The sequence below is a fragment of the Crocuta crocuta genome, unplaced genomic scaffold, assembly GCF_008692635.1.
Source record: "Crocuta crocuta isolate KB4526 unplaced genomic scaffold, BGI_CrCroc_1.0 scaffold1997, whole genome shotgun sequence".
NCBI classification, from domain to species: domain Eukaryota; kingdom Metazoa; phylum Chordata; class Mammalia; order Carnivora; family Hyaenidae; genus Crocuta; species Crocuta crocuta.
In genome coordinates this window covers 1,062-28,053 of record NW_027530561.1, presented here as the reverse complement: position 1 = coordinate 28,053, position 26,992 = coordinate 1,062, and the positions used below count along the sequence as shown (strand labels likewise).

The following is a 26,992-nucleotide window of genomic DNA, read 5'->3' as shown; positions in this document are numbered from 1 at the left end:
TAGGTTCTGCACTGTCAATGCAGAGCTTGGTCCCACAAGCTTTGAGTTCATGTCCTGAGAGAAAATCAAGTGTCTGACACTTAACAGATTGAGCCACTGAGGCTCTCTACACTTAGTAGTTCTTCTTGATGGATAGACCCTTTAATTATGATATAATGCCCTTCTTCATCTTTTGCTGCACTCTTTGTTTTAAGATCTAATTTGCCTGATATATGTATGACTACTCCAGCTTTCTTTTGATGTCTGTTAGAATGATAAATGTTTCTCTATTCTCCTCACTTATTTATTTTTTTTAAACGTTCATTTATTTTTGAGAGAGATAGAGACAGATGAACAGGGAAGGGGCAGAGGGAGAGGGAGACACAGAATCTGAAGCAGCCTCCAGGCTCTGAGCTATCAGCACAGAGCCCGATGTGGGGCTCGATCCCACAGACTGTGAGATCATGACTGGAGCCGAAGTCGGACACTCAACCAACTGAGCCACCCAGGCCCCCTCTCCTCAACTTTTTAAAAAATGTTTCTTTATTTTTGAGAGACGGAGAGAGTGAGAGCTCGGGAAGAGACCGATGCAGAGGGAGACAGAGAACCCCAAGCAGGGCTCTGAGCTGACAGCAGAGAGCTCAATGTGGGGCTGGAACTCAAGAACCATGAGATCATGACCTGAGCCAAAGTTGGACGCTTAACCAACTGAGCCATCCAGGAACCCCCAGCCCCTCACTTTCAATCTGCAGATGTCTTTAGGTCTGAAATGAGTCTCTTGTAGGCTACATACAGATGGATTTTCTATTCCCTTGTTTTGTTTTTTTATCCATTCTGATACTCCATTTCTTTTGAGTGGAGCACTTAGTCCATTTACATTCAGAGTGATTATTGAAAGATATTAATTCAGTTCCACTGTGTTGCCTGTAGAGTTGCTGTATGTTGGTGATGTTCTCTGGTCCTTTCTAGTCTTTGCTGCTTTGGTCCTTTTCCCCCTCCACTCAAAGAGTCCCTCTTTAAAATTTCGTATAGAGCTGGTTTAGTTGTCACGAACTCCTTTAGTTCTTGCTTTTATGGGAAACTCTTTATCTGTCCATCTATTCTGAATGACAGTCTTGCTGGATTAAAAAAACAATCTTGGCTACATATTGTTCCCATTCAGCACATTGAATATACCCTGCCCCTTCTTTATGGTCTGCCAGATTTCTGTGGACAAATCTGCTGTGAACCTTATCTGTGTTCTCTTGTATTTAAGGACCCCTCCCCCCCTCCTCGGCTGCATTCAGGATTCTTTCCCTGTGTGTATTTCATGAATTTGACTATGATATGCCTTGGTGATGGTCAGATTTTGCTGAATCTAATGGGAGTTCTCTGAGCTTCTTGGACTTTGATGGCTGTGTCCTTCCCCAGTAGGGAAGTTTTTAGCTATATTTGTTGGAATAAATCTTCTGTTCCTTTTTCTAATATTCATCTTTTGGGATTCCTATGACACAAATGATATTATATTTTTTAAAGTGGCTGAGGCCCCTAAGTCTCCCTTATTGAACCATGGCTTTTGTTTCCCTCTTCTTTTTGCCTTCATTATTTTTTCATAAGTTCATATCTATATCACTGATTTTCTCCTCTACTTCATCCATCCTCACTGTCATGGAATCCATTGAGATTTGCATCTTGGTTATAGCATTTTTAATCATGACCTCACTAAATTTTAGTTCTTTTCTCTCCGCAGAAAGGTATTCTCTGTTATCTTCTATGCTTTTTTCAAGCCTTTTAAAAATGTTTATTTATCCTTGAGAGACAGAGAGAGAGAGAGAAGGACAGAGTACGAGCAGGCGAGGGACATAGATAGTGGGAGACACAGAATATGAAGCAGGCTCCAGGCTCTGACTGTCAGCACAGAGCCCGATGTCGGGCTCGAACCCATGGACCATGAGATCAGTCGCCCGACTAACTGGGCCACCCAGGTACCCCCAAATCATTGCTTTACATTCTAATTCAGACATCTTACTTATATCTGTACTGATTAAGTCCCTGGCCATGAGTTCTACTTCCTGTTCTTTCTTTTGGGGTAAATTTCTCCATTTCATCATTTTGTGAAGAAAAGCAAAGAAGAAAGAAGAAAGAAAACGCGCGCACACACACACACACACACACACACAATCTAGAGCCTGGGTGTGTTTTGGTCTGCTAGTTAAAAGAATCTAGATTTACAAGTAAACATAACATAAAAATAAACCAAAACGAAAATGAATAAATAATACGTATAAGATATGTAATGATAATGATAATAATAATATTTTAGAAGGAATTGAAAAAATAAGAACATAAATGAAAAAAATAAATAATAAAACAAAGAATAGACGTAATCAGGAAGCTGTATCCTATCTCCCCTAGAGCTGTAGCTTTGTAGTACCTTGATCTATAGACTTGGTGCAAGCAAGAAGTTTGTGGGTGCAGTCTGCCATACTGATTGTCAGGCTGACTTGTTTCTGTGGAAATGAGCCTTCTGGGCTCAGGGGGCAGGGCTTGGTGTAAGTGGGTCTGGACTCCACTAGGTGGCGCTGTTTTACTCCCTGAAGGCTGTCAGCACTAATGGGTAGGATGATATGGCAGAGCCCCTCTCTCTAGACCAGACCTGAAAGATCATACCCTCCATTCCTCAGAGACCCTCACAGAAGAGCAACCAATCACCCTTCATGTGACCCCTGTTTCTCTCACAACCCTGTGTTCACCTTGCCTGTGTCAGAGTTGTTGTTATCGGGTTTGTTGTTCTATTTGTTACTTGTTCTGTTTTCTTTTTTTTGTTTTGTTTGTTTCTTGTTTGTTGGTGTTTTTTATTGTCTCAGGCATGCAACTGAGATTATAAACCAAATTTTAGGGACTCCTGTGGCATAGACCAGCTCTGTTCCTCTGGGGGAGGTTCTCACCACCCTTTTGCCAACTCTTGCAAGGAAACTAGTCATTCAATCACGCACGAGTTCAGAGTTTATATCAAAACAGAGCAGAAAGCCAGCACCCCTGCTTGCTGCTCTCAGGTGGAGACCCAGCTCCTATGTCTGGAAACAGTGCAGCATGTTGGCACCACCTGTCCTTCTTGCAACCCTGGGGATCCACGTGTCAACACAGACCATGTGTCACTCCTGGGATTCCACCCCATTTTGCCACCAGAGCACCTTTAAGCCATGCACATCTCCCACGGTAGCAGACTTGGAAAAGTTCAGATTTCGCACTCCACTGCCCATAATACTTTGTGGTAGCGTCCATAAGCAGGCTCCCTCCCTGCTGCCATACCCTCAGCTCTGTCTCCTCCAAGTCAACTCTCTGCACCCCTTACCATCCAGTAGATTGTCACTTTTCTATTTATAGACTTGCAGTTTTTATTCTCTCAGACTTTTGATTGATTTCCTGGGTGTTCCGAATGATTTGATAACTATCTACCTGTGTTCAAGGGGTGAGACAAGCTTGGAATCTCCCTACTATGCCACCATCTTCTAGATATAATCTTTATTAGACTTTACTCTCCGTAGAGTTTGGGCTGTCCAAGGTAAACAAGGGAGGCATGCGTGTCATTTTCTCAAGATTCAGGCCTATATTCTGATTCTGGATTCAGATTCTGCCTGGTGCAGAGCCTGTGGCCTGGTTACGGTGGCCTCACCAGGGTCACTGAGAGGTCTCCTGCCTGAGGTCCTGTGCTTTCCTCTCACTCATTATGCCAAAAACACAAAATCTGTGGCCAACGTGCCTTTCAGTTTCACTTCCTGGCAATGACTGTGTTTCTCGGAAGAGGAGTCCTCAGAACTTGATTTCACTTTCTGTTCTTGGAAATGCAGGGCTCTTCAATCTGATGTCTGTTTGTCCGCTTAAGGCCAGATTCCTGTGAAGGTGGAACAGAAGCCAGAGATTATTTCAGTCCTGCCAGTTCCTCAACAGTTCCAACCTTTCGGGGCACCATCAGCTCTTTAATCTCTGCACTGACCACATCAACACACAGAACCTGTTCCAGGGCAACGTCAGTCTGTGTACAGGAGTGTTCCTGCTGTGGGTGGCAAGGAGCACACTTCATCCAGACTCAACATTTCCTGCACTTCAAGTGGACACATTAAGTACTCGACTCTGACACGGGGAGTCTCTTTTCTTTCAGGAGCTGGTAAGCAGAAATCACTCTGGGTTGAATACAGGTCTAAAAGTATAATGATAGATGTGTAGGTCTAAGGGTGGGAAAGCCTGGGTGCTTGCTTTGGGTGCTATAGATTTCAAAGTCTGAGGGGCAGGATGGCTGGTGGGTAACCATGAGCCGTTTAGAGATTTTAACTATTTGGGACCTTTCCCGAAGGTGTTTGGAGAACAAATTTTATCCCTGTGACCTGCAGAAGGATCATGGGAATGTCACGGGTGTCAGCGAATAGGTGCTTTCCCCAAGGGTTTCTGCCATCAGATCCCCCTCAACTTAGGTCTGAATACCTTTCACCTTGGAGAAAATGCATATTATCTTTTTAAAAACAAAAATCAAGGGCTCTTGCGTGGCTCAGTCAGTTAAGTGTCTGACTTCGGTTCAGGTCATGATCTCACGGTTCGTGGGTTCGAGCCTGGCTTGGGCTCTGTGCTGACAGCTAGCTCAAGAGCCTGGTGCCTGTTTCAGATTCTGTATCTCCCTCTCTCTCTGACCCTGTCCTGATCATGCTGTCTGTCTGTATGTCTGTCTGTCTGTCTCTCTCTCTCTCTCAGAAATAAATAAAAAACATTAAAAAATCAAATTTCAACTAAATAACTTCCCACAAGCTGATTGCCTTTATTGAATGATTCATGAGTTAGGCAGCAACATATTATTTAGAAAATAGAAAGGAGCTCCACTGAACCATAGGAAAGAGTTTTTAAAGGAAGGGAGAAGGAGAAAAAGAAAGAAATCATTAGCAAAAATATCCTCTGTTTTAGTTAACATTGCTCTCCTAAGGGGAAAGGATGGGGGCTATCTGTTAATCGCCCTGTGATGACCAGGAAACTCCTATGTGTGCTGGTTAAAGGAGACATTCTTGGGGGAGTGAAACTATAGTTAGGTTGGGTATTAAGTCTTGGTTTACAGAGTTGAGGCCTTAACTTATGTGGCTTCCTATGGCCCTGTGGCCCTTCTTTTCCACGAGATCAGACTTTCAGCTTAACTTAGAGATGCCATCAAGATGCAAGGCATTGGTGCCACTTTCAGCCACAGTTCAGTAGCTCTCACTGCTTTAGTTGATCCTTTGCGTGGTATTCACATGTCATGATGTTTTTGCTTAATCTCTTTAGTACTCACAGGTGATGACTGCAGGTTCACAAGTTTTTAATCATCCATCCTCTTCATCTTTTCTCTGATGGTACAGACTCGGGAAGATTATTTACTTAATGGTTAGCATCTCACACATTTAAAACTTTTGAGAGAATACAATGGACCAGCCATATTATTATTTTTAACGCAGGATAATTTTCAATGGTTAGAGTACACTTTGTGTTTTTCTTTTTTACAAATAGTTTATTGTCAAATTAGTTTCCACATAACACTCAGTGCTCATCCCCACAAGTGCCCTCCTCCATGCCCATCCCCCCTTCCCCCCACATCCATCAGTCCTCAGTTTTTGTCAGCATTCAAGAGTCTCTCATGGTTTACCTCTCTCCCTTTCCCCCACCATTTCCCCCCTTCTCCTCCCACTTGTTCCTCAGTTAAGTTCCTCCTAATCCTCCTATACGTGCAAACGTATGATATTTGTCCTTCTCTGCCTGACTTATTTCGCTCAGCATAACACCCTCAAGGTCCATCCATGTTGCTACATGTGGCCAGATTTCATTGTTTCTCATTGCCATGTAGTATTCCATGGTATAGATAAACCACATCTTTTTGATCCATTCGTCCGATGATGGACACTTAGTCTCTTTCCATGTTTTAGCTATTGTGGAGAGTGTTGCTATGAACATTGGGGTCCATGTGCTCCTATGCATCAGCATTTCTGTATCCCTTGGGTAAATTCCTAGCAGTGCTATTGCTGGGTCATAGGGGAGTTCTATGGTTAGTTTCCTGAGGAACCTCACACTGTTTTCCAGAGGGGCTGTACCATTTACATTCCCACCACCAGTGTAGGAGGCTGCCCGTTTCGCCAGCATCTAGAGTTCTCTGATTTGCTCATTTTAGCCAGGTTAGAGTACACTTTGAAACCATGGTTCCCAAGACCCACACAATCAAAATCAAATAAGTCAAAGAAAGACCCCACTGAAGGACTGGCTTGCTCAATGATCTTCTGTAGTTGTGTCTAAACTTCCCCAGAAGTGTTAATCCAGGTGCACCAGGTGGCATTGGTCACAGTACAGACAGTTCTTGCTCAGTTAAAAGAGGCTGTGTGATTGTCAAGAAAATCTTCGGCCAGAAGTCGAAGAGTCTTTGTTGGGCATCTATTGTCTTAGCAACGGATTCTGGAAGATCTTTTGGAGTTTACGAAAGGTTCCTGAACAAATTGTCCTGTAGAGGTGCCTGGGTGGCTCAGTTGGTTAAGTGCCTGACCCTTGGTTTCAGCCCAGGTCTCACAGTTGTGAGACCAAGCCCTGTGTGTTAGTGCAGAGCCTGCTTGGGATTCTCTCTCTCCCTCTCTTTCTGCCCTTCCATCGTCTCAGCTTCCTAAGGGCTGCTGAGCCCTTGACTGAGTCCAATCTGCTGTCAGCTGGTGTGGAGTCTATACCTAGGTAGGGACCCTGTCATGTTTGTGCTTCCAGGAGTCAGAGAACCAAAAATCATTGGTGTAGGAGGGATCCTTGAATAGCTTAATCTTCCAATTCCTTATTTTATGCACGAGGAAATGAGGTCTGGGGTGACGTTCTAACTGCCCTGGTCAGTGGTAGAGCTGAGCCAGTGTCTGGAGCTAGAGGAAAGTAAGAGGCAGTCACTATTGGGGTAGCCAGGAGGCCTCTAGGTCTTGCATTAATTGGTGGATTGACCATTGGGGAGAGCAGGGAAGAATATAGGCTTCATCTGGACTTTCACATGCCATCCATAGCCATCCCTCATTTTGTTCTTTAATATAAAGTCTTGGGATACATTTTTCATTTAATTACTGTATAGTTGACACACCATGTTGCATTAGTTTCAGGTGTACAACACAATGAGTCTGCAACTTTATATCTTATGCTGTACTCACCACAAGCGTAGCTACCTTCTGTCACCACACACCACTACTACAATGCCAGTGACCATATTCCCTACACTGCACCTTCTATTACTCCTGGAACAGTGTTTACAAGAGACATATGTTCCTCCCCTGCACAACAGAGTTTGCTGTGGGTAATCTCTTTCGAAATGTCGGGCCTAGATTTCTATTGTCTGCTTCTTCCCATGGGCGTCTGAGAATACTGAGGACAGAAAACATTTCCACTGCTACCACCTTCCTTACAATGCAGGTGCTAAGGATAACAGTCAGATGTGGCTTATGAAATGAAGGCAAATAGGATGGTCTCAAAGGAGGTTCCAACCGGACCTCAGCGGAGATAGGAAACTCCACAAGCCAGGACACCAATCTTGCAGTCAGACAGCCTGAATCTCTTAGTCTCCAATGCATGATACTACAAACATAGTGCCAACTTTTCTTTCCTAAACTTCTTGAGTCATTTAAATTTCTTCTTAGACTTCATTTTCTTATCTGTGAGTACGTGGGATTTTTCTCTGTGTGTTTAATTTGAAAACGGCCTTCAAAGGAGCTGAATTATGTCTTTGAAGCAGTCAAATTTTTTTGCCTTTTTCAGAATGTTACCTAGCTGGGATCATGCAGTGTACAGTCCTTCTAGATTGGTTTCTCTCATTTGATAATATGCATATCCATTTTCTCCATGTCTTTTCATACCAGCTGCCATTTAAGGAGCATTCTGAAAGCTGAGTGATGAGTGGTAGTGCTCCACATCACTAGTTCCTGATGACACTTCTGAACCGTAGCATTGAAGAGTTCCTATAATTTTCCATGGAGACAAACAGGTTACTGTGTAAAGAAAGAGAATGGAATTGGCATTGGGTTTTTTACTGGCAACATGGCNGCCTGACTTATTTCACACAGCATAACACCCTCAAGGTCCATCCATGTTGCTACACATGACCAGATTTCGTTCTTTCTCATTGCCATGTAGTATTCAGTTGTATACATAAACCACATCTTCTTGATCCATTCGTCCGTTGATGGACACTTAGGCTCTTTCCATGTTTTGGCTATTGTTGAGAGTGCTGCTATGAACATTGGGGTACGTGTGCCCCAACATGGCATGCTTGAAGGAGATATATCTTCGGAGTTCTAAGAGAAAATGATGTTGTATCCAGAATCTTATACTCAGTTAAACTATCCCTTGAAAGTGATCGCAAAATAAAGACATTACCTGGAATTCCAAAAACTCAGTAGTTTGCCACCCAGAGAACTTGTTCCCCAATTTGTTTGAGAATGGACTCAATGCAAATAGATAGGGAGTTCAAGAAGCACCAGCACCACCAAGGAAATGGATGGATGTGAGTGAGGCCTGCACCCAGGCTGGGAGACCGACTAGTCCAAGTGAGAATAAGAATTAGAGGTGTGGCCTAGGCCACCTCCAAGGAGAAAGGATTTTCTGGATTAATGTCCTGGTTATCAACAAGAGTCATCTGAGTGATAAGGGAAAGGTATAGTGCATTATTATGATAAAATTATACTATACCACTTCTTTAGCCCCTTATTACCTTTCTCCCAGGTTAATTTTAATTATCTCCTCCCTTCAGCTACACCAATTTGGTGACATAGGTTTATTTCTCCCTCCGTGCCATCTAGTCACGTTACATGACTCTTGGTGAACATCAAGTTCATGATCATAACCACTGAGATCAGAAGCATAAACTAAAACCACAATCACATTAATAAATCCTGAAAACTCTTTAGTGCTTGCCAGTTTTATAATGAACCTTTAGAATAATCAAAGAAAATGTACTTTGAATAATAAAACAGGATATAAGTGCCATCACTATTGGCAATACAAGTGTTGGGCATGGCAGACATGTTGACAAGTAGAGAGAAGAAATGCTGTGAGGATTATGGGATTATTGATTGATACTACATACGGGTGAGAAGGCAAGGCATATTGCCAGGATTGGACAGGAAATATAATGTGTATATTATATTTCTTATTACTTACATTATATAAGTATTATATACTTATAAGTATAATTATATTACTTATAAACTCCAGTGTAAAGGAAAGAAGACCTAAAACCAGATATGACTAGCAAAGATTTTGAGTGTGGAAACTCAAACTAAGCTAAGTTCTCTGTCCTTAATTAGTAATCGAGTCATAGTAAGATAGATAAAGGCAGAACCACAAATAATTAAAATAGCTACTCATGGGTAATAGGGCTTCGATAAAGGTGAGAGGATTTACACTGAATTTTCTAATCTCCAGTTTGGTGGTGGCTCACCACTGCTTAATTTTGTTACTCTGATGTTTAAAAATGAACTAAATTAGCTCACCATGCACTATATTCCCACTTTAGGCAAGGATAGGAACATGGATTCCTGAGTTCTACAAAGATACATTAGAGTTTAATTCCTACTTCTACACACTCTGCTACTTTGGAAAGGCAGGTGTGAATTCCAGAACCCATGATTCCCACTTTCCCACTGGAATGCAGGGGCCATGATAGAGATAGCAAGGTCTGGTGGGATCACTGAAGTGCCTCTCAGAGAACCCTAGCCTCCTCTTCCTTAGGGGAGTGCAAACATCTTGAGCATTTAGTGCCCTTCTCACTCCTTATTATCACACTGTTTCGTTCCTTCCTTGTTTGCCAGCCTTTTCTGCTTAAACGTAGAGCCTCAAACTGGATGATCTCGGTGGCCTGAGGCTGGATCAAAGGACCTTTTAATGTTTGGCAGAGGCTGGTCCTTGAGTAGAAAGCAGGAAAAGCCATGTCCAGGGACCAAGGACAGAAGGGCTGTGATTGGAGAGGAAGCAGCTCCTTCGATGGACTTCAATGGACACTCCTGTGTTCATGCAGGGTGACTGTCACAGACGGAAGAGGTCATTCACAGCTGCCACTTCTGTAAGGAGCTTCTTGATTGTATTATCCACTTCCTGTTGCTGTGGAACAAATTACCCTGAAACTTAGTGGCTTAAAACAAGTGTTTATCTTACAGTTTCTCAGTGGAAAGAAATCCATGAGCCGTTTTAATTGTGTGGTTCTGGATAAGGGTTTCTCATGAGGTGGTAGTGAAGCTATCAGCTGGGCTGCATCTTCTGAAGCCTTGTCTGGGGCTGGAGAATTTGCTCCCAAATGGTGCACTTACATGGCTGGCAATTAATGCAAGTTACAACAGTTCTCCTCCATGAGGCTACTAATTTTTCACTTCCTCTCCAACAGGTTAGTTCAAACTTCCTATGCTTCCTAGGGAGAGAGAGACAGAGAGACAGAGACAGGGAGAGGGCACAAAAGAACAAGAGTGAGCCTGTAAGAGAGAGTGTTTATAACACAGAAGCTGCAGACTTTTCTTAATAAAACTTTGGGATTATGAGACATTCTATTTTTCCAGCCATATTCCATTAGTTACTCCAGGGAATGGGATTCAACAAAGCCATGAAAATAGGAGATAATGTTGGAGGCCATCTTAAAGGTCTTGCCACCAACCTAGGGTAGTGTCAAGATTGCATTCTCCAATCCTATTTGGGAACACATGCTGGGATTCCAAGCAGCAAGGAGGGGGCTCTCTATCACAGGTTCTGACAACTTTGTCTTCTGGTTTGTCTCATCTTATGACCTGTCCTCATTTGTCTTTACTGCATTTCTGTTTTTTCACTCCCTATGTGGTAAACTACGTGGTTTCAAATCCCCCAGTAGACCTCCTCAGTGGTCAGGCTTCCTGGTGTTCAGGGTTTTCTTCTTGGCTGAGCACTGGGAGGCTCCAGTGGGTGTAGGCTCTTTATCCTCCCTCATCTTGATCACCATGAAGAGATGGGTTAGGGTTTGGTTTACTCTAAGACCTCTGTACGTAGGGCGATTCTAACCTCTAAAACCCTTTGACCACTAGTCTCAATTCTCTTCCTCTACCCCCATTGTGTGGGGGTCTCAGGATGCCGAAAGAGTGCTCTGTATGGGACTGTTTTTGCGTCCTTCTTTCCAAAGGGGAAATTGAACAGCTTAGTTGGAAAAAGAATGCAACCCACTTATGCTTCCAAGGCTTCTATGTTAATGCGGGTCTCTCCCAACAGACTCTTCTCATTCCACGGGATGGACGATTGCAGCATGACCCTCACCTTTTCTTTCAATGTGACTTTATTTTGTCCCTTCTTAGCCATGAAGAGAAGGGATGATAATGATAACACCAAACATTTGCCGAAGTACACATCTGACACTATTCTAAGAGCTATATGTGCTTTAAGTAATTAAATTCTCACATTGCCTGGATCTGGATGGACCTCTCAGATAACTCAGATAGTTCTGGTGGTGGAGAGTGAGGTTTCAGATTTTACCTGATAAAGTGAGTTATAAATCAATTTTCATTACATATGCGTCTAGCAGGGAGAAAAATCTAGATGTATGGTCTGAAATGGCTTCCATTTAGGAGAATTTCCATAGTCTCTATATAGGTTGGGTTAACTACCTAAACAGTGAGGTCATAGACAGTGGGTTGGTATCCTCAAAGCTGATGATCAAAGTAAGTTTCCTTTGACAAACATTGGGGATACCTTTGGCAAATAACAGACCATAACAGGCAACTTTACGTGGACAAACATTTCTCTATAGCAAACAATCTAACAGGTAGTGCATCCTATTACAGGCGCACCATGATGAAGAAGTGCACGTGAAGAGCATGACCTCTCAGAAGGTGAGGTCAGTGTTTGTTACGTGCAATAGTCAGGTTTACTTTTCCATTCAACGATTTTCCAGTCCCAGTAACAGTGGCTCTGGAGTCCATCCCCCATTTCCTTTTTTGGATATGAATGCTATGGGCAAATACTGAGGAGAGGTAAAAGGGCAGAACTTCTCAAGATGGCAGACTGGCCTTGGAATCCTGGAACCTCCACACAATACTTTTCAGAGAACATCTAAGCACACGCTCTCCATCCTATTTCCCCAAAGAGAACATCCTTGCCTCGAGGCACACCTCTGTGAGTCCAGGGAGTTAAGAGGTGAGAAATAAAGGAACAGGGGAAACCAAGAGGCCTTGGAGAAAGGACGTCAATGTAAAGTGATGAGGTGATATCAGAATGAGATTGTATGTCACACTGTGCAAATCTCTTCGTCCACCTTTGGATCCCAGCTAATTTAATAAATGACAGGAAGTATCATGGTTTTACTGAGGAGGGTTCAAAATGAGCTGAGTAGCCTTGCCTTACTCCTGTGAGAAGGTCATTAATTATAAAGTGATCTCTTTGTAGGGAAAAATAGCATCAAAGTCTTTCCAGGACACCTTTGGCTTCCAGAATGCAGATTCTGGAATGCAATTCATTGCCGCAAGGAATTTGGAACCAATGAAAGTGGACATATTGAGCTTGATTGAGAATTCAGAAAGTATACAATGGGAGGAGAGGACCCCACACACATACTGACGTTGCTCCAGAAGGAGCCTAATGAGACATCAGCTCTTCAGATGATGAAGTCTTGCAGGATTTTCTTCAGGACGGTCTTGGCGTCCTTGGGGACGATTTCAGGGAACTCTCTCTATTTCTACTCTCTCAAGTAGTTGATAATAATGTCACCTAAGAGTGGAATTTGGCTAAGATACGTAAGAGGCTGTATTACAAGTCATCCGATATAATGCCAATAACGTTCTCCCCAGGGAGAACAGTGTGCAGATCTTGAGGCTTCATAATGGTCTTGTTCTCCTCCATGGGTTTCCCCATATGCTGGGCCACCGACTGGAGACATTCATCATCCACACAAAGAGCAAGTGGTAGGCCTTCAGACACTCCCTCAGGCCATCTGCATTCTGGAAGCCAAAGGTGTCCTGGAAAGACTTTGATGCTATTTTTCCCTACAAAGAGATCACTTTATAATTAATGACCTTCTCACAGGAGTAAGACAAGCGCTCTAGGGGACCATGGTACCTGATGTGCAAGGTGTCCCTAGGATCTGGGAAGTTATGCAATAAGGGATCGATGCTGGAGACAAGAATATGATGGGTTCACATACCCCTTCCTTCAGGAGATTTTTCTGGATATTCTCCTGGATATTCCACAGGAGCCATTCCTCCCAGAAGGCACTTGTGCTGAGGTCCCTGTCAAGCTTGGTCCAGATGATGTAGAACCTCTTTCCCAGACTTTGGATGACTGGGGCAAGCTTCATGAGATTCATGCTGAACTGCTCTGATACATTGATGATGAAAAGTTCATATTGGTTAAAATGCAATCTCCTCCAGATAGTTCTCCAGGCTTTGGGTGGCAGCCCCTGTTTCAGTCATGTCCCACAGCACGATGCATGCAATGTGGGAGGAAGAGTAACAAGTGGGAATCGGGATGGTCCTCACCGCCCCAGTGGGGGCTGATGCCTTTTCTTATGCCCAGTTGTCCACAGTGCTTTGATGAAGGAGGATATGACATTGCCAGGGTCCCCAGTTACAGCAATGTTCACTGGGTCACTGGACTCTGTCTCCAGGGTGACCTTCACTGCAGAGTCCACCTCCAGCGACTTACCTCCTCCCACACTCTTCAATGTTTATGGCACCTATCTTAGATAAAATGTTCCCACCCATATTCTACCACACAGCAGGAGTGAAGGATGTAGATAATGGGGTGTGAAAGGATAGGGTAGACTATGTCATATCTCTGAGCAGTGACTGTCCTGGAGAAAGAGGAAGAGCAGGCAAGATAGGAGGGTCAGATACACAGGGCAGCTGAGGATTTATCAGATCTGGTATCCTAACTGAGGGAGTCAGATCCACACCCAACTCACGGCAAAGGCATTTAGATTAGCAACTGCAAGTCTCTGCAAAATGTTTGATAGTTTGTCAAAAATTTAAATATATTACGGGTGCCTGGGTGGCTCAATGGGTTAAGCATCTGACTTCGGCTCAGGTCATGATCTCACGGTTCGTGGGTTACAGCCCCGCTGCAGGCTCTGTGTTGACAGCTCAGAGCTTTGAGCCTGCTTTCGATTCTGTGTATCCTTCTTTCTCTGCCCCTCCCCTTCTCTCTCTCTCTCTCAAAAATAAATAAAAGCATTAAAATGTTTTTTTAAATTTAAATATATTATTCAACCAAGAATGAGGAAATCCTACCATTGGGACAACATGAATGTACCTTGAAAGCATCATGCTAAGTAAAATAAATCAAAAAGACAAATATTGTATGATCTGTGATTAGAATCTGAAAAGAAAAGAAAATAAATTCAGAAAGAAAGGTAACAGACTTGTGTAGAGGTGGAGGCACAGGGTGAGAAGGGCAAAGTGGAGGATGTGGTCAAAAGGTGTAAGATTTCAGTTACAGTGTAAGTAAACACTAGGGATGTAGTGTATAGTCTAATGACTATAAGTAGCACCACTGTTTGATTTACAGGAAAGTTGATAAGGGAATAAATCCTAAGAGTTCTCATCATGGGGATAATTTTTTCTCTTTTTTCTTCATTCTTTTCATTGTAATTTTATGAATGACTGATGTTAGCTGAACTTATTGTGGTAATCATTTCACAAAATATGTAAATGACATCAACATGCTGTATGCTTTAACTCATACAGAGATGTATGCCAATTATCTTTCAATAAAACTGATAAAACTCAATTCAGATGCACAGAAACACAGGCATATACCTGAACAACGATTTTGCCAACAATTTGTCTACCTTCCACTACCATATTTTTCCACCGGTATTTTTTTTTTAATTCCTATCATACTGCACCAAAAAGAAATTGTAACCTCAAAAGCAGAAAGAAAAACACTCATTAGTGGATGTCCCATGCAAGATCCTAACTAGTTAATGCCATGCCCAATTATCTCGAGCCATGAAGCAGCGATCAGCCTTGGACCAGACTAGAAATTGGAGGCATCAAGGACTTGTGTGAGCTTGACACCAATGTGGACTAAGCCCCACATTTCCCCCCAATTTATCATCGTAGAGAAAGGATGAGGACATACTGATTTATTCCAGGAAAGTATACCAACATCCACAACATCAATCGGCATGAAGCACAAAGGGACCCAGTCTTGGAAGAGAGTATTTCAAGAGTCCATCGTCTGTCAAGGACAGAGTTGGATGGGGAACGTGGGTGGCTCAGTCGGTTAAGTATCCAACCCAGTTTCCGCTCAGGTCATGATCTCATGGTTTCATGGTTTCGAGCCCCACATGAGGCTCTGCGCAGACAGTGCGGAGCCTGCTTGGGATTCTCTGTCTTGCTCTCTCTCACTCTTTGTCCTTTCCTCGCTCACGTTGTCTCTATCTCAGTCAAAATAAAGAAGCTTTGGGGCGCCTTGTTGGCTCAGTCGGTTGAGTTCCAACTTCAGCTCAGGTCATGATCTCACAGCTTGTGAGTTCGAGCCCCGCATGCGGCTCTATGCTGGCCCCTCAGAGCCTAGAACCTGCTTTAGATGCTGTGTCTCCCTCTCTCTGGGCCCCTCCCCTGCTTGCGCTCTGTCTCTCTGTCTCTACAACATAAATAAATGTTAAAAAAAATAAAAACAAAACAAAACATATAAGCTTAAAAAAACAAAAAGATGGGGTTGGTGTACAGCAATAGGGACAATTTCTCCAATACAGATACACATGTGCATTCCTATACGTTGTCTAAGGTCTTTTAGACACCTTGTCTCTGAAACTCCACCCCTAGTCCCTATTCCACAGAAGGTCCAGCTGGTGTTTGAGGCAGACTCCCAATTCTAGGCAGCCCCAGAAATTGCCATTGTCTTGTATCCTGCTTAGGCTCTAAGAGAATATGAATGGAAAATCCTGCTGTCCTTTTCCAAACCTTGTTTCCATAAGAACATCCCCTCTGCCATGAACATGGAGGTGATAGGCACATTACCTACACACGGAGGGCTTGAATGGGTTTGGAGCAGACAAGGAATTCAGGTGTTAACTTTGGTCCCTGGAGAATCCCAGAGAGGGGCCTTGCTGCGAATATTCACTGAAATGGGTAAGCCAGTCTCCCAGCTCTCCTGCCCCCAAGTTGGATTTCATTTACCTGCTCCAGAAAGCATAGGGCGATCATGATTAGGCAGATGTCAGTGGCCCTCCTGGCTTGTTACCCCTCCCTGGGAAAGGGTCCAGCTTTCAGGCAGAGGCAGTTACCTCCGGGATAGACAAAAACTGGTTCCATCCCAGGATGCTCCAAAAGGAAGGAAACAAGTGGTGTTGGGTTCTAGTTGTGCTAGAAAGAGTCTTAAGAAAAAGAAAGAAGTGATGCTGGGAAAGACAAATCTTACTGAGTATGCTTCTCACGTGCCTTTCCTGCTCAGAGCCATGTGATTTCTGGGTAAAGGTGGTGGTAGGGCCTCAGCAGAAGGGAAGATAGAGAGGGCCACTTTCAGCTTTTAATCCACTAAATGACTCCAGTTCTCACAGTGGGGGCAAAATCGTTTCACTCTCTCTCTATTCTGGAGGGTGGAGCTCCTGCAGCCTCTGTCTGAGGCTTATGCAGGGTATTCAAGCACCTTCAGTACACAGGCCTAGAAGAGGGGGAGGGTTCTCTGAGACAGGTATTGCTGCCTCTTACCTGAGATGGTTCCTCTGATGTCAGCACCCAGACCAGTGAGAAGTTCACATTCAGCCCTTGTGAGGCTGGCTCCTCAGATGAATACAGACACTGGCTGCAAAGTTGCTCCTTGGGGCTGTCCCATATACCCAGCTCAGGGACTCACTCGCTTCCACCCATGGCGATTAGAGTGCAGATGTTTCATCCACTGTGGAGTTCTCTTCCTGATGCCAGCTGTGACCTCACCTGGTGTCAATGCACCTCCCCCCACCAGGTGAAGGCCTGTGTCTGAGAACTGCTCACTACTGTAGGTCACTAATGGGTGACTCTAGGCAGCGGCTTAAGCTCTCAGGGATTGTCATGTCTTCGTTATGAGAGAGTAGAACAAAAATCAACCCATGGTGATTGTGGTAGGACAGAGGCCCCAGGAGGGAGCTGTGTGACTACCACAGAGCCATAATGCTCTATTTTACAAAGTTTCTGCCAAGATTTCAAATGTCCATGGAAAGGTATGAAATCCTTCTGTGGCTGAGAGATTGTGAATTTGGCATTGTCATACTTGATTCCTCCCCTGGGTCCGAAACGGACAGCTGACAGGTTGATGAGAGGTCAAGGATTATTTTAGAGAGCCTATTGCAAAGGATATTGTCTACGATGAAGGCTACACATAGTCTTCGTGGGTGGGATGATTTGAGGAGAATGGGGTGTGGCTGCCCTCCTGCGTTTGATACCAAGGGGGAAGTAAGAGGCCCGGAATGTCTGGACTCTGCCTGCCCCAAGATCCAGATGGAGACATCAACATGGGCCCTCCATGATACTTCCTATCTGAGGGACACTGACCACACCAAGCCACCAGCTGGATAACAATTGCCCTGAGTTTTTCGTTCCATACCCTTGTAGTTCCTCTGCACCATACTTCTCCGTGTGATGGGGACAGTGGGAGGAAGAAATAGGAGAGAGGCTGACTCTTTTCCTGACTCTTCTCTACTGCAGGTATCTTACTCTGTTGGAAGAGGGCTGAGCCAGGGCAGGGGAGATTTCCACTCTACAAGAGTCTGGACATTATATATTACACTAACCGGACTTCTACTCATCTGAGTGGTAATAGGAGAGAGGGCATTCCGAAGGTCATTCATCCCTAAGAAGAATTCATTTCCCTTTTCTGAACAGAGGGAATGTCTTCTTAAATCGTACCTCCTGATCTTTTAACATTGACGAAGAAGCAGCAAGTCTGACTCTGGACCCTGAGGTGTGTATATTGGAGCATCAGGCCCCACCCAATGAGTGCTGCAGACACAGCAAACCAGAGCCAGCCAAACAGAGCACCAGCCCCAGAGTGATTCTCACACACTGCTGGGGAGCAGCCAGCCCTCGAGAGGAGCTAGCCCAAGTGGGAGCTTTCTGTCACCCACTACAAAGAGCCCCGTCACTCCCAGGGTGCCTGAGTCTCAGAGGCATTTCTTACCTTACTACTGAGGGCTGTAATTGGCTGTCTGTGTGTGTTCATCTGCGCCCACAGCCAGTTGTCAAGTTCATGTGTGAGCTTCCATCTTTGCCTTGCAGTTGTTTCTACCTGGAATTTCAGTCTCTCTTGTACCCTGCTTTCTTCCGGAATGATTTCTCAGTCTTGTCTCTCTACATCAGACAGAGTATATTTCTCTAACGTCCCCAAAATGTGTCAGGAGGAAAAGAATCATGACGGATTTCACACAAAATAATATATGCAGCAACAATCTGAAAATGACCGAGATATTCCTTTTCAAAATCTTTTACTTTCTTGGATAATATAATGGTCACCTACATACTGGACAATCATTGCAATAAATAGAAGATCTCTAACAACTCATACCTACCTCTGTGCTCCTATTCAGTCCAGTTTTGTCAACAGCCTCTGGGCAACAGTTTCATGAAGTATGTATTTATAATTCCCTTCTTTTATTTGTTGTGATATTGCTTACACATGCTTACATATCACTTACATATATCATTTAGTCCTCTTGAAGTTTTATTTACGGGCTATTCAAAGGGTTCTTAATATTTAATCTCAACATTATACTAATAGGTAAATTCCTCACCATATAACTATAGATCCCCTTTCCACATTGTATTCTTTAACTTATGTATCCATTCGTTGTCAATGGCTATCCTGTTTCTTCACAATTATGGAGACTACTGCTAGGAGTATATGTTCACATGTCTCCTGTACAGTTTTGCAAGGTGACTGTTCATTTTATGTTAGGGGTGGAAACCTAAGTCCTGAGGCACGTGAATGTGCAATTTTATAAGGTTCAAGCATATTGTTTCTTCAAAGTGATTGTATTGAAGTATATTCTCACCAGCCATGTTTCAGAGATTCTGTCAATCTACAATCTCACAAATATCCAATTTTGTCCAACTTTTTTTTCCACTGCAGTTTATTTATTTATTTATTTTACATTTTCTTTTTTTCCTTAAATAGTTTATTGTCAAGTTGGTTTCCAAATAACACCCTGTGCTTATCCCAACAAGTGTCCTTCCCCATGTCCATGACCCCCCTTCCCCTCCCCATCAGCCCTCAGTTTGTTCTCAGCACTCAAGAGTCTGTCATGGTTTGCCTCCCTCCCTCTCCCCAACTATTTTCCCCCTTCTTCTCCCTCATGGTCCTCCGTTAGCTTCCTCCTAATCCTCCTATATGTGCAAACATATGGTATCTGTCCTTCTCTGCCTGACTTATTTCGCTCAGCATAATACCCTTTAGTTCCATCCAACTTTAAAATTATCCAATTGATTTAATGCATGATGTCGCCTTGTAGGGCACAGATGAGCATTTGCCTCATCTTAGTTCATCTGCAGTACTTTCTCTATTTTTTCCCCAGTCATGTTTCTTTTCTGAGAAAGTTATGTTCATGTCTTTCCCCCATTTTCACGCAGGGTTGTTTCACCTTTCCTTAATGATTTCTGGAATTTTAAAAATATGTTATTTCCTTTGATCCTTAGTTGACTACTTTTGGGCAAATATCTTCTCCAGGTACGTGGAGATTTTGAAACTTTCTTTTTGCATTTATTTTCAAGAAGAGAAACATTTCATTTTAATGTAGTCAAAGGTATCACGTTGGTCAGTCTGTTTTATATAGCTGTCATCTTGATATCTTTATACGGTTTTCGTCTCATTTAAGAAATCTTTCTCTAAGAACAGCTATGTGTTTGTCTACGGTTCCCACTTGAAATTTAGGTCTTAAATCCATCTGGAATTGGTTATCATAATGATGTAGGTAGAGATTCAATTGCCTCTGTCCATATGAAGACCTGGATTGTCAGATCCACTTACGACATAGTGCCTTCTACCCCCCACTGACATCCCCTTGCACTTCTCCCGTGCAACAGAATTCTACATATGCCTGAATCCTATAGAGGAATCTGTGTTCCTTTCTGTGGGTCAGTTGGTCTCTCCCTGTGCCAGCATCTAACTGTCTTAGATACTGAAATAAATGTTATCTGATACAGCAAATTGAAACAGCAAATCCTCCATGCCGACAGCACCATGCCTGCTTGAGACTCTCTCTCTCTCTCTCTCTCTCTTCCTCCCCTGCTCACACTCTTGCTCTCTCTCTCTCTTTCTCTCTTTCTCAAAAATAAATAAATGAACTTAAAAAAGCAAGCTGGGTGTTTTTCCTCCTGATCTTCCATATAAATCTTAAACTCCAGGCTCCTTCCTTCTTGTATGGGTCTCCCTCCCAGTTACTTGCCAAATTTCCCCCAGAGTACCTCCTGTTAGTTTAAGTTGTTCATGACATGTGTCCCCATGACCTACCAGGGTCCTTCGTGGCCAAGTGTGGCATCGTGGCAGCCGGCATCATGGCTCCAAAAAAATGAAAAGAAGTAGAACGACAGAGAAAATTTATAGTCCCTCTCCTTTCTGATGGGAAATGCTTCTCTCGTTCACTGGAAGCTTTGGAAACTTACTCGCAGCCTTCTTCCCTGTCTCCAGTGTTCCCATTGGAGTCATAGCTAGATGACCTCACAGAGATCATTGAAGACCTGTCTGTCATGGCTCCTGATGTCTCTCTGCCCTCCCCTACTTCCTGAGCCATGTGAAGTCACAAAACCTTCGTTTCCTTACCTGGAACTACTTCTTCTGTGAATAAACAGCAGTTTCACTTTCATGTCCTGTAAATGTGGACCTTCAACTACCAGTCAAATCCTCCTCAGGGAGGGGCTCAAGTCAGAAGCTGTCATCCTTCCTGTGTTCTTTCAAACTTTAAACAAGCAGGACTGGGGCTCTCCAGCACCTTGTTCACTGCAGTGACCTCAGGAGTACCCAGTGCCTGCATCTCCCTGGGACTCTAACCTTCTGGATTGTGCCTGTATTATGGATTTCTGGGAGCACTTCATTAGCCTCTGAATTTTCTGCTGTGTTAGTGGAAATGTTAGTGATCTCTGACATCAGATCTCTTTTTTTCTCCAGAGTTGGCGAATGAGCAAAGTGTGTACTTATAACGTGGGATACTGGCTTTGTGCTTGGAGGGCTGAGGTGTAGGTCTGACTGGCTGCGGGGTAAGATTCTATCCTGCTGGCCATGCCTTCCTCTTTGGAGAAAGTAGAACCATGGTCTGAAGATGCCCTTTTTCTTCTTTTCTTATGAAAAAGTTGTTAGTAAATTCGGAATAAGCTGAATGTTTCCTGGGCATGTCCAATGGAAACTGTGCCGTGTTTAATTGCAGTTTAGCTCTTCACACCATAGAGCTATTTCAAAACTCAGTGAGTTTTAATCATTGGTAGCAATACAATATAATTCTTTTGTTGGTAATTGCTTTCCGTCCACTCAGGCTATAACAAAATACTACAGACGGGGTGGCTTATGGGCAGAAATATATTTCTCATACTTCTGGAGGATAGGAAGACCCACCCACATCAAGGCACCTTTGTCTCAGTGTTTGGTGACAGCTCACTTCCCAGGTGGACATCTCTTGTCACCTCACATGGCAGAAAGGGCAAGCTAGCCCTCTGCAGTCTCTTAACCTGGGGTCACTGGGTCACTAAACCATTCATAATCACTCTGCCCTCATGACAAAGTCACCACCCAAAATCCACCTACTAATGCCACTACTTTGAGCTTACAAGTCAACTATGAGTTTTGGGGAAGGCACAAACATTCCATCAACAGCAGTCATATAGATGAAATCTGTCTGTGGAGGTTCAGTTGACTTCTCACCCTCACCTTAAAAGATAGCGCTCTTGCCCCATTTGAATACGCATTTCAATATCCTTGAACTATAAATGTCCCTTCTTTAGGAATTCTCCATTTAACCAGTAATATCATCTGCCTGGTTCCTTCATTAGTAATAGGATAAATAAAATCTTTAACACATATTTATTTTATATTTCTTTGAGAGTCATGATTCTCCGTCTTTTGAAAATTTTCCTTGCAGGACATACAGGATGGGGATGAGCACTGAGCATGTTCCTACTGGTAAAAGCCCACTGGGAGTCCCTGAGACAACCAAACTTATGTGTATAAGTAGTTTTGAAATCAAACTTTCCTCACTCAGAGTGGATGATAAGAGGCCCCATCACTAATGTAGTAATAATTTTCTTGTAGTCCCATGATTTAATCAGGTACCTATGTTTTGAGACTGTATAGAATTGAATCAGGAAAATTAGAAGTCTTACTTATTTCCTCTGCCATTTCCCATCACGTGTTCTAAATCCCACCCAAATTCTTCCATTAGGAAAGGTAAATAGATATTTAACTTCCATGTTTCTGTCCCACAAACACGTGGCAATTATTACCACAGAGAGTATGTGCTTAGCTATCCCCCTAATAGAGCACACATCCTGGCAGGCTTTTCTCTGCCCCCTGCCTCTCCCACAAGACAAGTCCTGGCTGCTATTTGCCGCAGGGTATGTAAACTAGGTATGCCTGCTATTCTTCTGTACTCTCTAATGTGCTGGCCTGAATGATTGCTCCTATAGAGTGGAAAGGGGTATGGCTGGGCTTTGTGTTTTCAGGAAAATGCAGACTGTTTGTACCAGTTTCTCAATGCTATGTAACACACTAACAGAAAATAAGTGGCTTAAGACAACAACACAGGTTTATTGGCTTATAGTTCCAGAGGAGAGTTGTCAAAAATGAATCTGAAAGGAACTAAAACCAAGGTATCAATGGTGATGGGTATTAAGGAAGGAGTTTGTTGTGAGGAGCACTGGGTGTTATATGTAAGTGATAAATCACGAAATTCTACTCCTGAAACTAATATTACACTATATGTTAACTAACTGGAATTCAAATAAAAACTTGAAAGTAAACATAAAATAAAATATTAAATAAAGTAAAATATAGGTGTCAGCAAGGCTGATTCCTTCTGAAGGTTCCATGAGATGATCCACTTCTTTGCTTCTCCAGCTTTTGGAAGCTGCCCGAATTCCTTAGCTTGTGGTCCTTCTTACATCTTTCTGTGTCATCACTCTAACTTCTGCTTCCATCATCCCATCTCCTTTTCTTCAATGGGCCTTGCCTCATTCTTATGAGGTCCCCTGTGACTATACTGAGCCCATTAGGATGATCCAAGAAAATCTTTTCATCTGCGATCCTAAACTTGATCACACCAGCAAAGTGTCTTTTGCTGTGTGAGGTAACACATTCACAGACTGTGAGGTTCAGGATGTGAACATCTTTGAGGGCTGTTATTCTCTATTCCACAGGTCCTCACTCTTGTGACATAGGAATCATTAGAGCAGACAACAAGTAGTTTCTTCTGCAACAGTGAAAACAAAGTTCATCAGGAAAATAAGTCAGAGTAACATGAGGAATTGTGAGAGAATGAGGCTGGGCTGTGGAGACCAGTGGGTTTCCTCAGCTGGTACTATGTGTCTGTTCTGCTGCTCCATCTGTCTTCCTAATTCACTCTCCTTTTTCCACAGACATTCCAGTTAACTGGCATGGATCAGTTAATAACAGACTTCATAATAGGAAATAATTGGCAGCAATTGGCCATCAAGTTGGTTCCTCACTACACACAAATAGTAAGTAAGGCAGGGGGGATTGTCTCTCCAGAAAATCTTGGTAGAATTCAAAGAGCCCTTAAAGAGGCCAACCTAAAGGATGTGGCTGACATAATTGAGGAATCACTTGTGGCAGCAGAGAACGCTTCCCTGGATGTGGCTGTTATTGGGGAATCCGGGACTGGGAAGTCAAGTTTCATCAATGCACTGCGAGGGCTTAGTTATGAAGAGGAGGACTCTGCGAGTGTTGGAGTTGTAGAGACCACCATGAAGAAAACCCCCTATCAGCATCCAAAATATCCCAATGTGACCTTCTGGGACCTGCCTGGAACTGGAACACCCAATTTCCATCCAAATGCATATCTAGAAATGGTGGAATTTGCCACCTATGACTTCTTCATCGTGATTTCTTCCTCACGGTTTAACCTCAATGATGCTTTGCTGGCCCAAAATATCAAGGAGGTAGGCAAGAAGTTCTACTTTGTTAGAACTAAAGTGGATGATGATTTGTATAATGAAGAGAAATGCAAACCCAAGACCTTCCAAAGAGACGGAGTTCTTCAGAAGATACGAGACAACTGCCTGGCTAATCTCAGCCACATTGGAGTGGCTGAGCCACGCATTTTCTTGGTCTCCAACTTTGACCTGGATGACTTTGATTTCCCAAAACTGGAGGAGACACTGCTGAATGAGCTCCCTGTTCACAAGCGCTACACCTTTGTGCTCCTGTTGCCCAATTTGTCTGATGCTTTCATTGAGATGAAGAGAGCTTTCTTCAAGGAGAAGATCTGGCTGAATGCCCTGAAATCATCTGCTTTGAGCTTCATCCCCTTAGTGGCCTGCTTTAATGACTTTGATTTTGTCGAGCAGGAGAAGTGCTTAAACCAATACCAAAGCCATTTTGGTTTGGATGAGAAGTCAGTGAAAGGGATTGCAGAGAAGCTGGGCATGTCTTTGGAGGAGATCAAGAGTTTCACCAAGTCCTTGAATTTCTGGTTATTTGTGAAGGATGACAGCATAGCAGCCAAAGCCATGAAGTGTGCTGAAAGCTATTGCTCAATAAATGGAGGTCTCCCATCCACTATCTTCCAGTTTTTTAAAATCTACTTTCTGCATTTGAAATTCATCGATGCAGTGGCTGAGGATGCTAAAATTCTCTTGCATAAGACTTCAGAGAGCTTAAGTCTAAGAAGATGTCACAGAGATGGGTCGAAGTGCCTAACTGAATAAAAACTGGGCCTTGGGTCTTATGTTCTATAGGTTGGGGTGGGGTCCTCTGCCACCCCCCACCAAGGCCAAATCTTCCCTGAAGTGGAGAGAATGTCTCTCCATTGGACAAAAGCCACTGCTCCATATTGATACTCCACTGCTAGGAAAACAGGATTTGACCATGTTCTCTTTCTGCATCCCCTAGGCTCTTTTGCTGAAATCATGACAGAAACGCACCCCATCGTTTTCATTAATCTCCATGAATTATTTGCTTTATTTACATTTGGTTTATTTACTCAGATAATAAACATTTGGTAACAATCAAGATAACTGTTGTCCATTGGCTTTTCAGGAAAGGTTTTCGCCAGTCATCATATCAATACCCTCCTTATTTGAGTAAGGGCAATCCACAACTAGGGGCACATATCCAAGTGAATAACGTAGTCAATAGTGGGGGCACTACAGCAGGGAAGAAGAAGCTGAAAGGGGATTAGGGATGTATTCTAGGATATCATATTTTCAGATACTATGAGGGAAACAGAGAGGAGGAAACAAAGTCAGGGTTTATATTTCCGAGACTTTACAAACATCAGATGGGATGAGAGACAGGTGAACAGGACACAGGAGGGCCAGGAGATGTGAGAAAGTGAAGGTGAATTAGAAAGGAGACTGGAAGGAAAAGATTATTCAAACAAGCAAGTTGGAAGAATAGTGTGTTCTACTTTCGCCCAAATTTCCACATCAAAAGTGTGAAATGGGACCAGCAAAAATCAACAACATCTGCCTCAAAGCTCAAGAATTGCTATTCCTGCCATTGCTGTAATTGAGATTTTCCCACTTCTTCCCCCATTACTGGTATAGGGTGGATGTTTAGGGTGTAAGAGGTGTACATCGGGGAAACTGTCCCTCAGATCCCTTATTACTCTGAAGGCTCACCCGAGAGAGTGGAGAGCACAGGGATACAGAGGAGGGCACTCCTGGACCACAATTTCCTGACTACCTCTCACTCCCTCACTACTCAGTAGAGGTATGCAGAAGGGCAGAGGGAGTCAGTAACGAAGAAAGTGAAAGATTGTGCTGCCTCATGCTTAACATATGTGTGACATAGTCAAAAGGAAGGAGCTCTTTAGCCTCTTGTATGATGACATTAAAAACAATTGTTCCTTACATTTTCATATGCATTTCCAGTGCAGAATTCACAGTAGCAGGATCCACTTTGCCACCAGAACCCATATATAAAGAGCTTGGACATTGAGGAAATCCTCCTTCATTTTCATCTCATCAACCAGATGTGGCCAGCACTGGTCTCTTACACAACCTGCCCATCCTCTAGAAGTCGTGACCTATTAACGATCCCTAGGCTAATTCAGTGGCCTTAAATTAAGACAGAAAAAGACAAATCCTAAGGGTATTCGTGGGTACTATTGGAGAAACACTTGTGATTAGACAAAAGTTCTCAAAGAGCTGTAGGTTTTATTTTAAAGTTACCTTTTTGCCAAGTCAGATAGGGAAAGAAACCTCTCCCAGTGGGAAGGAATAACCCAGGCGAAGGTAGAAGTAGGGGAATGAATTTAAGTGCTTTGGTTTTATCAGCCTCATCCCTAATGGAAATAAGAGTGTTTTTGAGCCTGGCTGGCATTCGTGAAAGGCCTAGGGATTCCCCTGGCAGTGAAAAGTGTAAAAGAGGAGGCTGTTAAGAGAGGAGAGAGGTTAGGGTCTGGGGAGACGAGATAGAGCTGTGAAGTTCTACAATCCAAGACCAGTGAGCCCAGACAATTAATGATTGTGTGCGATTTTGGGTCCTTCTCATGTCACCCTGGAAGACTCCAGTCTCTGTCTGAGTGGGATGCTGAAGCTCCTCCAGGAGGTACTGTGGTGTTTGACCATCACTTTAGACACCTGGGATGAGCACTCTTTTTCAGCAGATCTCAATACCATTTTTCACTGTACCTTAAAATTTTGTTTCCATGTTACCTCCCCTTGAACAGAAGATTCCTTTTCATGTCCTAAATTTGTAGGTGGTGACTCAGATCACCAGAGATTTGGTGTTGGTGAGAAAGGGAAACTTCTCCTGTCTAAAGGCATTCTGTAGTCCTCGTAGCAGCTGTGTCAGTGCTAATACATCCCCTGTTCTAACTTCTGTTCAGTTCAGGGGCTGTGAGATGACATATAGGTTCTTTGAAGTA

At 43.3% G+C, this 26,992-nt stretch overlaps 1 protein-coding gene and 1 pseudogene across 1 annotated transcript; one reads left to right on the top strand and one right to left on the bottom strand.

The window, feature by feature from the left end:
• The first annotated feature begins 3,805 nt into the window (after positions 1-3,805).
• On the top strand, positions 3,806-25,130 carry LOC144234538 (interferon-gamma-inducible GTPase 10-like). Its single transcript, XM_077767847.1, has 2 exons — positions 3,806-4,126; positions 23,517-25,130. Exon 2 carries the CDS (start codon positions 23,535-23,537, stop codon positions 24,825-24,827), a length of 1,293 nt encoding a protein of 430 aa, XP_077623973.1. The 5' UTR covers positions 3,806-4,126; positions 23,517-23,534; the 3' UTR covers positions 24,828-25,130.
• On the bottom strand, positions 12,581-14,020 carry LOC144234537 (immunity-related GTPase family M protein 1 pseudogene; annotated as a pseudogene).
• Positions 25,131-26,992: the final 1,862 nt, after the last annotated feature.